The 12,104-nt window shown below is 33.9% G+C and overlaps 1 protein-coding gene across 1 annotated transcript; it reads left to right on the top strand.

The window, feature by feature from the left end:
• Positions 1–554: 554 nt before the first annotated feature.
• Positions 555–3,284, top strand: LOC107899853 (40S ribosomal protein SA). Its single transcript, XM_041095527.1, has 5 exons — positions 555–881; positions 2,101–2,363; positions 2,437–2,634; positions 2,719–2,932; positions 3,023–3,284. The coding sequence occupies exons 1-5, from the start codon at positions 734–736 to the stop codon at positions 3,121–3,123; spliced, it is 924 nt and encodes a 307-aa protein (XP_040951461.1). The 5' UTR covers positions 555–733; the 3' UTR covers positions 3,124–3,284.
• Positions 3,285–12,104: the final 8,820 nt, after the last annotated feature.

Genomic DNA, 12,104 nt, shown 5'->3' with positions numbered 1-12,104 from the left:
TTTTATTTTTATTTTTTAATTTTAAAATACTTTAAAATTATTTTTTTATTTTTAAAATATTTTTTTGTGTTTATTAAAAATTGGGCCGAGCCAGGCCGAGCTCGGGCTTACTCTTTTTTTCCCGGGCCTAAGATTCGGGCCGAAAATTTTTTCCGAGTCCGGCCCGAACCCGGCCCGGCCCATGGACAGCTCTAGTTTAGAGTTAATGGAGTGTATTCACATGGCAATATATTTATTATATATTTTATAATTAAAAAATATAAAATAAATCAATTTTTTCGTTCAACTCGATTTCGAAATTCAGAAATCGAGAATTAACCAAGGTAAAAACCGACCAACATGCTTTCGAAATAATCAATTGTGCTAGTGTTCTCGATTTTTTGTTTTTTTAATTAAAATCGAGTATTGATCTCCCTAAGCATGACAGGATTTTTGGTTATTTAATAATTCTAAATAAATTGGGCTTCAAAAAAATCAAATTACATAATTGTGGGCCTTTCTCATGTAACCAAAAAAACTTAATGGACTTTGGTACAATTTAGCGGTAGGTATTTAGAAAATACGAAGAGAAATGAAGGTTAAATCGTCATTTAGTATCAACTAGGGTTTCCTTTCTGCCTTGAAAACCCTACTTTATAAACTGAAAAAACTCACTCTGATACTCTTACCAGAGCCTCATTTGTTTCTCGTCCTCTTAACGATATCCTCTGTTTGCAGTTAAGAAAAGCAAATCATGGCTGCTACCACGGTCCCAGCCGCCGCAAGGCAGCTATCTCCTAAAGAAGCCGATATCCAGATGATGTTGGCTGCCGAGGTCCATCTCGGTACCAAGAACTGTGATTTCCAAATGGAGCGTTACGTCTTCAAGCGTCGCAATGACGGTTAGTTTTTTTTTTTCGTTTCTTGTATAATTTGGATTCAGTTTTGTTCTTTATTTGAATTATCAGTTGTTTGAATTCTTGCGTTTTTATTGCTGAAACTTACAGTTTCCCTTTTTTATTGCTTAAATTTTATGTGTTTTGGGATTTGGGTTGTTATAAATTCGGTTTTATGTTTGTAAATGTCTGGGTTTCTTTGTTTTATTTGATTTCTAAAGCTTGTAACTTTTAGGAGATATGAGATCTGGTAAAGACTTCGGTTTTAGCTCTTATCTCATTTAATGTTTCAAAATATATTCCATTTGAAGAATCTGTTTATACTTTATGAACATGTTTTTATTAGCTTATAAGATTAGAATTATCTTTTCAAGTGTTATATGCTGAATTGGTCCGAAACAGCAGGTGTCTAGTGTAACCACATTTTTTGTTGGCGTGTAAGAATTTAGACAATTGGATGGTTTTGGAGCAATGTGTTTCTTGCAGATGTGACATGCTGTTATTACAATGCTGGATACTTTTTTTGTTGTTCATGTTTGACGATTGGCTTGTTTTTCCAGTTGAATTTACAACTAGAGACCTGATATAATTATTTGTTCATTCTTCAGAGGAGGATATTTGTATGCAATGGATTTCTTAAGAACAGCATGAGCTATATTTTAGTCTACTTAGTTATAAGCTACATAATTCTATTTAGTATAAAACAATTTTTTTTGCGCATGCAATGTCTTTTTGATTAGATGTGAGCTTGGTGCTTGTTAGCATACTTTATTTTGTAACATGGTATTAGATGCAGAAATGAAGTTCTCTTTAATTTCTTTAATTTTAATTTTATTTATATTAACTCTAATTTTAGTATTAAAAAAAGCTAGACAGTATCAAATTCTCTACTTTTCAGTGTTTGCGTATTGAACAACATGCACAATAATCATGTACATTGGACAACAAAAGGGAAAAAAATGCATGTTTTGTAGAATAAGTTGGATAGGCTTCCATGCCTTAAGTTTTTTATATGCATACACATGCAGACATGTGTCAATTAATACGTTTTTGCTTTACTTATCCGAGTAAGTAAATTCTTTTTTAACATCATATGCCTTGGGAAAATAATGGTAGACACAAATAAGGGTTAAACCACCTAGAGTGCATCTTGCGCTCTTGACAGCACTCGTCATATGTATTGGTTTCTGTTTCAGTAATGGAATTATCTTTTTGTCCTCCATAGGAATTTACATCTTCAACCTTGGCAAGACCTGGGAGAAGCTTCAGCTTGCTGCTCGTGTAATTGTCGCTATAGAGAACCCTCAAGATATCATTGTCCAATCTGCAAGACCCTATGGTCAGAGGGCTGTCTTGAAATTTGCTCAGTACACTGGTTGTCATGCCATTGCTGGAAGGCACACTCCTGGTACATTCACTAACCAACTCCAGACATCTTTCAGTGAGCCACGCCTTCTTATCCTCACAGATCCTAGGACCGACCACCAGGTAAATTGTGCATTACAGTCGTGTTGAGTTTTTATCATGACAGTAAGTTCAAATTTTTGTATATTTTCTTCAGCCTATCAAGGAAGCAGCTCTTGGAAATATTCCTACCATTGCTTTTTGTGACACAGACTCACCAATGCGATATGTTGACATTGGTATTCCTGCTAATAACAAGGGAAAGCACAGCATTGGCTGTCTTTTCTGGCTGTTAGCTAGGATGGTTCTTCAGATGCGTGGTACAATTGCTCCTGGACAGAAGTGGGATGTGATGGTAAAAGAGAAGACCATCATAATCTTGTCAATACGATTTGCATTTATGTATTTTCCTTGTTCACATACTGTATATTCTATGTAGGTGGATCTATTTTTCTACAGGGAGCCTGAGGAAGCTAAACAACAGGAAGAGGAGGAAGCAGTTGCTGCTCCTGATTATGGACTCCCTGCTGCAGATTTTGGAATGAGTGCTTTAGGAACTGACCAATGGCCCTCCCAAATGGGTGATCAGTGGTCAGCTGATGTGGTTCAGCCACCAATTTCGGGTGTCCCTGCAATTAACTGGGGTGATCAAGGTCTGATGTTTTACTGTTCATACGATTTTATTTGACGTACGTATTGATGATTGTTCCTTTGTCTAATGTTGTCTAAAATTTGAAATGCAGTTGCTGTTAGCGCTGATGTTTGGGATCCTGCAAGTGCTCCACCACAAATCCCTGGCCCTGGAATCGATGTATCTGCTCCTGCTCCCACTGGCTGGGAGTGAGGTTTTCTTATTTTTGCAAATGTTTTTCCTATTGAAAAAAATTTGTTATTGTGATGGTATCTGTGATTTTGACACGGGTTAGTTTGTAGTTTCCATAGACTTGAATGACTTGCTAGAGATTTTTGTTTTATTCGGTCATCCTAAGGCTTTCAGTTCTCGTATTTTTCTCCCTGTGCCATAAGTGTTTTTTCACGATTTAAATATCATTTGCCTAAGATTAATGCTCAGTATTCTTGTTAAACTGGATTTGGTTTAATCCTTTTGGATAAAAGTTAAGGGTTAATTTAGCATTGCTTTTAAGCTCTTTTGAGATAAAAGTATTGTTAAACAAGATGTTTTTGAGACTTTCAAATGTGTTTTGAGATAAAAAATGTTTTTACAAAGTTTTTTTTTTTGCCAAAAGCAGAAGTAGAAAATATTAGCTTTTGTTAAGTGTTTTTTGTTCCTAAAATACTTTTGAGAAGTAATGTTAAATTAAGCATAACGTTAATTTTATGGTTGTATAATTAAAACCTCTTTGCTTTTTCACCACTTATGTCATTTCTATGTGCTTAATATTCGAGAATTTGTTTGGTTGCTAGTGAAGCTTATTACTTCCAATAAATTCTTTCCATTAGGGATTGGAGACTGTGAAGCAAGGGTTACTGACGCAACTCGTTCTTTAACAGATTAAAGGGAAACCAGCAGTAAAAGTTTTAAAGGGTAGATATGTTGTGCCAAAAACGGCAGCCTTAGTATCTTAGAAAGAAAATAGAAAAATTATTAATTTTCATACTCTTGAGGTTTTCATAATTGGATAATTGATCTAACAAGTTGAATTATAGGATTTCTGGTTTGATCGTGATCAGATCTGTCTATAATTATTAAAAATGGCAGTTTAAAAGTGAAAAAAACTAATTTATTATTTTTGCTTGTCATTTAGTTGCACGTATTTTTTGGGATTTTTCCTTTTAGCTTTGTTGAGACAAGATATAGTAAGGAAGGAGGACAAGGAGAAGGTCAAGGTGGTGCTATGAAGGCTGATTCACCTAGAGGGCAAATGTTTAGAGTAATCTTAGGATGTTCAAGTGTTGACCCTTGTTCATAGTTTTTTAGGGTATTTACAAGATTCTTTGTCCATTGGTATGATCTTTGGCTAGATAAGCGTTTAGTCCCGTTAAATGCTTAATGGATAGTCATAGATACGTATTATGGGATTCTATTAGTATGGGATAGTCAAGCTGAAATAAACTCATTATTATTTTAGAAGTGTGTTTACATTAGGATAGAATTCTCCTTTAATCCCGCATGGTAAGTTTCGTTTGAAGTGGGACGTTTGGCTAGGCTCAGAAGGTCTATGTAGAGTCAATCATGCCATTTATGCTTACACGTGTCTTCTTGGTGGATGGGCATAACAATAGCTCCCCTTCCCCCCACCCAAGTCGAGCAAGAGTTCATAAAATAGCCTTTCGTGAGACATGTTCTTAGGGCCCCTTAAAGGCTTATCTAGTCGAAGAAGATAAAACATCATCTAACAATTGTCATAAATGTGATGTTCTTTTGGGGAGTGTGGTCATGATGAGGAGCGTTTGACATTATTTTGGTAGCCAAATGTTATTGGTCATGACCTTAAATCCTCAAAACGATGCGTTTATGAAAGAGAATTGAGAAGTCCATAAATTGTCCTACCTTTTATGATATTACGTTATCGTTTCAAGATTCTTTGCTCGAGATTCTTTTTTGGTTCAAAAGTACTTTAAAATTTTCTTTTACTTTTTTACGCAATCTTCATCAAATAAATGAGGAGTGGAGGGGGGAAGTGTAACACCCCTTACCCGTATTCGTCACTAGAACAAGGTTATGGAGCATTATCGGACCTAACGGACAATTTACAATTAATATTGAAACCAGCACATTTTCACATTCAAACCTATTTAAAACATGCCTTTCATAATTAAATACTCATCATATACCAAATGACCAAATGGTCATCTTGAACCATCATCAAAACCTTTATCAAAAAGACTCAAGCCTATACATGCCATATAACCAATATCATAGCTGGATAGTGTGATGAGATCTCCGACAACTTCCAATCCGAGCAAGCCTCCGAAATTCTATAAACATAGGAAAGAAAACAAAGTAAGCTATAAAGTTTAGTAAGCTCGTATGGAAATAAACCCATGTTATTAAATAACCGCATTTAAAACAACTATTCAAAATATGATATAATTCATATGATTGCACCATTCTATTTCAAATTCATGCACATAGTTAATCTAGATTTTCATGAGTTTATTCATTCAAAACACATATAGTTTGAATACTTCTTATCAATTCATTCACATTTTCATATGCATAAGCAATTATATATATACTTTATTCAATTCAATATTCATCACATTTTCTTTAGCCAAGTGAATTATCATCAAATAACGATATTTCGCACACTATGTGCCATATGTATATTTAGTTAAAACAATTATAACTCATATCACACATATCATCTATACAATTCACATAGATCATATTCCAATTCATTCTCAATCATATAATCGGTAACAATATAATGCCTGTTGAACCTAATGAAACATCGAAGGATACTCGGGTGATACACATTATGTGCATTAATTGGTAATCCATCAATTCATTTATCATTTTCGCTCTTTTGAGCCATGATCGGTAAGCTCATTCCGAGCTGAAGAACAGTCAGCTCTATTGAGTTAAAATGGTAAGCTCAAAAGAGCTGATATATCGATAAGCTCATACGAGCTGTGGTGAGTTCGCAACAAATGTAGGAGCTCGACCAAAACGGTAACCTTAGTGACATGTCACTCGTATCCTACGATTTTTTATAGTTTTAACGGGGCTCGATATTACTCAATACATTTCAAATTAAGCAATTCAATATCGTTTATTTCAATAATTCAATTCACATATATATATACATATTCATTTCATACAATTGCAATTTAATGAAAGTTCGATTCTAACTATAGGAACTTACCACATTGCATAATTTAAGCAATTAAATCAATATGTCCAACTCAAATATTCAAATGCCTATCACACATACACCTTAATAGGTTAGAGTCTCAAATATGCATATAACCAACATTTCATCCATGAATGCTTCAATTTGGCATTCAACTCATATAGCATTTCATTCATACATTTCATAAAATTTCATTTCCATTTCCATACATCCTCATAATACATATCATATTTCATATACATGATACACTAAGAACTTCTCAGATTACCTTCATTTGATTCTCATTTAGGTTTTGTATGTATCTGTATCACTTAATTTGATTGTACTTTCATTCTCGTCTTGACTTTTCCCGTTGAACCATTCGGAATCGTTAAGGATACTCAGAAATCATAATAGCTCATACAATGCCATATCCCAGATACGGTCTTACATGTTATCACATATCAATGCCATTGTCCCAGACAGGGTCTTATACGAAATCATATAACGATGCCAATGTTCCAAACATGGTTTTACATGTTATCACCTCTCAGTAATCCTAATGTCATGACATTTGTATCTTATTCTATTCCTAAAGTTCATTCGGGGCTTTTGGACGTCGTAATTCTGTCGATTTTGGCTCGTATTCATGACCATTCATCATTCAATTCAATTCAATAATAATTAAGCATTTATAACACAATTTAAATACGTTACTAGCATACGAACTTACCTCGTTCGCTGTAACGATGAATTAGGTCGACTAATCCGATACTTTATTTTCCCTCATTCTAGATTTGAATCTCATTTTTCTCAATCTATATAATAACAAAATTTGCTTATTTAATCATTAATTCATTCAATTTAACACAATTTACACATTTTGGAAAAATTACACTTTTGCCCCTATTATTTCACATTTTTGTAATTTCATCCTTATCATATTGAATCACAATTTCATGCAACTTCATCCTACCCACGCTTAGCCGAATTCTTTTTATTGCCTTAGCAGCCCACATTTTCCAAATAATCACACTTTTAGCCAAATAATTTCAATATTTCACAATTTAATCCCTAATTTGCATTTTTATCAAAAAATCACTTTATAAAATATGAAAATCTAACATCAAATATTCATATTTCACCATTAAACATCAAAGAACACATAAGCTCATCAATGGCAACTATCAAAATCTTTAACAGTTTTGAAATCGAAGACACGGGCTAGCTAGTACTAGATGCAACGATCTCAAAAACGTAGAAATCATTAAAAACAAATCAAAATCCATACCTATTTGAGCAAAAATACCATGGACGAAAGTCAAGCTCATCCATGGCTGCTTCAAACTCCATTTTCAGTTGTAAATTGGATGAAAGAATATGATAATTAACTTTGTTTTATTTATTTTATCTTTTATTATCTAATACCAAAATTAACCTTTAAAAACATTAGTAACTACACCAAATGCCACTCCACTATCATCCACTAACTCATAAATGGGCTATTTTCCACATAAGGACCTTTACTTTAAATTTCTATAGCTATTTGACACCTTTAGCTTATAGAACACAACTTTTACACTTTACTCGATTTAGTCCTTTTTATCAAATTAAGCACCCAAATGATAAAATTTCTTCACGAAATTTTTACACAATCATAATATCATATTGTAATTTTTAAAATAATAATAAAATAAAATTTTCAACATCAAATTTGTGGTCCCAAAACCACTATTCTGATTTGACCCAAAAAAATGGGTTGTTACAGGAAGTATCATGTCTTCATCATAAAAAAGCAGAGTTAGGTCTTCTATCATCAATAATAGGGTAGAAACAATGAGTAATAGGTTCACCATGGTCGATTCTAAGAGGCTTTCGATGGTCGAAAGCCAAAAAAGGGAAATCCTAGAAAATATAAATGATTACGATGAACCAGTGGTGGTTGTCAAGTTTAAGTGCATGACAATGGAGCAAGAGATGCGAAGGATGCTAAAATGTAGGGGATTTCTTACAAGGCACCCCTAGTATGAGTTGAATGTACTTGCGGGGAAATATAGCTTAACTTTTGTTTTTAGGTCACACTTTGGTAGAGGGAGACCAGGATTTCACTTGCCGTTATTTTGTTGGAAGTGGGGTTTCACTTGTCACTTCACCGGTTTGTAATAAACTTGTTGAATTCCTACTATTTGGCACTCGGCCAACTGGTTGAGAGTTCTTGGTGTTTAATATTAGATTCATGATCAAATGTAGTTAAAGGGGGATATGACCTTCTGTGCCTTTATTTCAATATATGTACACCCTTTAGGAGAACATGGGATACGAAGGGGTATACCTCGTAGTACGAAGAGAGGGGACTAAACAACTTATTTATAAAGAAGTGGGGAGGTAGAAGTCAGATCCTAAGAAATGTATTTTGGTAGAGTTAAAGTTTGGGGAATCTTTTGGGTTTCCTATTGAATAAATAAGACATATACCCTCTCGTTTTCTTCATCATCCATGGGTAAAGGATATTATTGATGGGGAGGAAACCTATACTCTTTTAAATCACAATGGCTTTTTGGTTATCCCATACGACATCTCCCTTCATGTGGTATTCTGCTATTATCTCTACGATAAGGGGGCTATAGGGTACACCCTCTGAATCTAATAGATGGCTTGAGGGATGCTGGATGATGGAAGCAGCATGAGCACTCCTGGCCATATGACTTAAGAGATGTTGTCACCAAATATATTTGGGGTTTGCATCTTGAGCCTTTAAGTTTCTTTTCAAATTATGTGGGGTTTTAAATCGTAAGTAGGAAATTTCTCTCGGGTCCCTACAAATGGTACCAATGTTGAAACCAAATTTGAAGTAGCCTATTTCTTCTTCTGTTGCCATCATTACTTCAGGCGAGTATGACGTCATTGTTGCTAGGTCTTGGAGGGGTATGCGTTGTTTTCTCTTTTTTCTTGATGGCTTATGTAATCGTTTGTTTATTTTCCCTTTTACGGTTTTGTAAACTCTGCCCCAAATAATAGGGATAATCAGCCGAAAGCTCATTTATCTAGATCGAAGAGGTTAACTAAGAAGACAACACCATTAATGGTTCTAAATCAACTTCGAAGTTAGATGTTGCAACACCACTTATGGGTGTCGCAACACTAGAGTCGTTCTTCAGCTTCCCTGGCCCGAAACGGTAGCCTGCACACTCAATTAGCTCATTAGTTCTTTCCTAGGCCTGGATTGGCCTAATGGGTCATCGAAACACCAAAACTTGAGCAAAAATGCTTGTTTTAATGATTTTAAGCATAAACTACTAAAATGAAAAACTTATAGAAATACAATCAAATTACTCGAAAATAAGCTCATTAAATGCCTGAATGAGTTTAATTTTCCACAACGAATTGTGGTAGATCACCTATTGAAGAGAGAGTTCTTTTTTAGGGTTGATGTTGGTAAGGCATTGCTTGATGATTACGTGGATGGTAGGACCATTTAGAAAATGGGTATGCTTGAGTTGTTTAGGTTATTAGCTTAGCTTGATCAATGTCCATTTGATAATCTTCATGAAGCGATTAACCATTTCATATAGTTGGGATAAATTTTCTGAGGACTATCGATGAGATGAAATCAGAGAAATTCGTGAGTGGTTCTTGCCAAGAAGGCTTGGATGGCTAAAGCATCAAAGACACCCTTGGTTATCATAGTTGCAGCATTAAATTTTTTCATGAAATCGCGAAAGGGTTCATTCTCTTTCTACGATGGACATTAAGTAGGTCAAGGATTGTTGTGGGGTCTTATTGGCTAAAAATTTGCTCATGAATAATATAGCCAACTGATTAAAATTGTTTATAAATCTTGAAAAAATGACAGGTATCATTGTTGAGCCATGCTAGAACGGGTCTAGAGAAAGCTCTGCCTTTCACAATGTCTGAGGCTCCAAGGATGTACATATGGTTGTTGTAGTGAGCTAGGTGATCTTCTGGTCTCTAATACCAATGTAAGTTAACTTAGGAAACTTGAAAGAGCCAGACAAGTTGTACGTCAATATAGAAGGGGCTAAGGGTTCATTAGCATAACTCAACTTCATTAGGCTTAGAACCTTTAACCTCTTATAAAAATTTCAATCTAAGAACTGTAATTTGCTCTTCAATAGGGAAGCTTTGTTTCGGGGCTCTAATTTCAAATGAAGGTCTTACAACACCTCATTATCATTGTGGTCCTTTTCTATACGGATAATGGATTATGTAGAACCTTCTAGCTCTAATGGGATAGGTAAATTTCCACCATTTGCACTGTCTTGGTTGCTCGTAGCTCTGTAATTAGTTGTTTATTACGAGCATTTTTATCTAGCAAACACTGACACTCTTGTTGTTCTTGACATTGACATTTTCTAGCCTTGAGTTTCTCTTCTATATGACATTTTTTTCTGCATTTCAAGAACATGATGTTGAAGGTTTGGGATTTGTTATTGTTGGGAAACCTGGTTTGGGGGAATAGTTGTGGCAATGGGCTGAGTTTATAGGGCTAGGCCATAGAGGATTTGTTTCAAAAGATTACCATTGGGGTCTTGTAGGGTAACAGGTGAAGATGGTGTGTCGAGAATCGAAGGTGAGGTCACTGTGGCAAGGTTAATCGAAGGAATGTTGGAAAAATCTAGTTTAAAAAATGGTTTTCTATCACAGCAAAAAAAATTAAAATTTTGAAAACCAAGTTGGTTGTGATTTTTATAATAATAAGCTTTTCCTGAAAAATATCTATGCTTTAAACAAGACGGATCCTAGACGTTCTCAACTTTCAACCAAACAACTTTAGCCACTATTCTCGTACCACGAATTGTTTCGAGTGTAGGCTCGAACAACAATGAACCAAACACAGAACCAGAAATAATTTATTACATTCAATAAAAAAGTAATTCTCTCTCAATAGAAACCGGTAGAATTGTAATTACCAAAAAATAAAATTTATACTTAGAAAATAAATTGTCTATACTTTCTAGCAAAATGACAATATATGAAAGTTGCCAGTAACTCTCTTTGTAAATCGCTCTACCAGTACCATCTATTTATAGGAAGATATAAGAGAATCCTAGTTGAATTAGTTAAACATAAATAATATTTATTTAATAGAAAACAATCTTCTAATCAAATTAGAAGAGAGGGGGCACACCCTAGTTAAATACACTAGGATTGTGTCACCCCTCACATGCAATATAAGGGAAATTGGGTTTCTCTTGTATTTGGCCCAATTATATGTATTTCCTAAATTTTTAACCCAGTATTTTATAATTTAATATAACCTAATACATGTTTTTCTATTTTCCAAAATAAATATTATTAATTACTTAATTTAATTAGATAAATTAATTTTCTATTTAAATAAATTTATCAACTCAATTCTAATTTTGTTAAATTTATGACAACTTTACCATAAAAGAATCTATGATGAAATATATTTAATTTCCATATTCAATGAATTCACAATGATTAATTCATTAAATTCCATTTTTGAACTTCAATTATTTAATTAAATAATAATTAAAAAAACTTAAATTAATTCTCAAGTCATTTCTATACTTAGTGAGAAAACACATTCATTTGAGAATGTGACCCATTTCTCTAACTTTATCATTTCCATCCATTTTTGTTTATTTAGTTCTACATACAATTCATTTTTGGTTTCAACGAGTTAATGGATGGACTGGTTTGACATATGCAATTAGGACTCACATAAATTATAATTAAGTTATCGTTTTTAACCTATTAATTATAAACCTATTTAGTCACAAAACTATTCCACTATAGTATCATAACTAAGATCTCCCTTATTATATATCATGTAACACCCCTCACTCGGCTGTCGTTGGACATGAGTTACAGGGCGCTACATTAGCTTTATAACTTTTACACATACACGTATAACTTTTAAGCAAGGACAATTATTCATAACTTAATCATTTCTAGAGGTGTTCACAACTTAATCAAACATTAATCGACTTTAGAAATAGTTTGAATACGTGCTTAGGGACCATTTAGTAAATTTCTAAAG

This window comes from Gossypium hirsutum, chromosome D06, assembly GCF_007990345.1.
Source record: "Gossypium hirsutum isolate 1008001.06 chromosome D06, Gossypium_hirsutum_v2.1, whole genome shotgun sequence".
Classification (NCBI taxonomy): domain Eukaryota; kingdom Viridiplantae; phylum Streptophyta; class Magnoliopsida; order Malvales; family Malvaceae; genus Gossypium; species Gossypium hirsutum.
Note: the sequence above shows the minus strand (reverse complement) of the source record. Positions and strands in the feature narration are given on the sequence as shown.

Coding starts and splice junctions, on each gene's coding strand:
- LOC107899853 (XM_041095527.1), top strand. CDS start 734: ATGGCTGCTACCACGGTCCCAGCCGCCGCAAGGCAGCTATCTCCTAAA. Junction 2,635..2,718: donor GACAGAAGTGGGATGTGATG/GTAAAAGAGAAG, acceptor TATTCTATGTAG/GTGGATCTATTTTTCTACAG. Junction 2,933..3,022: donor AATTAACTGGGGTGATCAAG/GTCTGATGTTTT, acceptor TTTGAAATGCAG/TTGCTGTTAGCGCTGATGTT.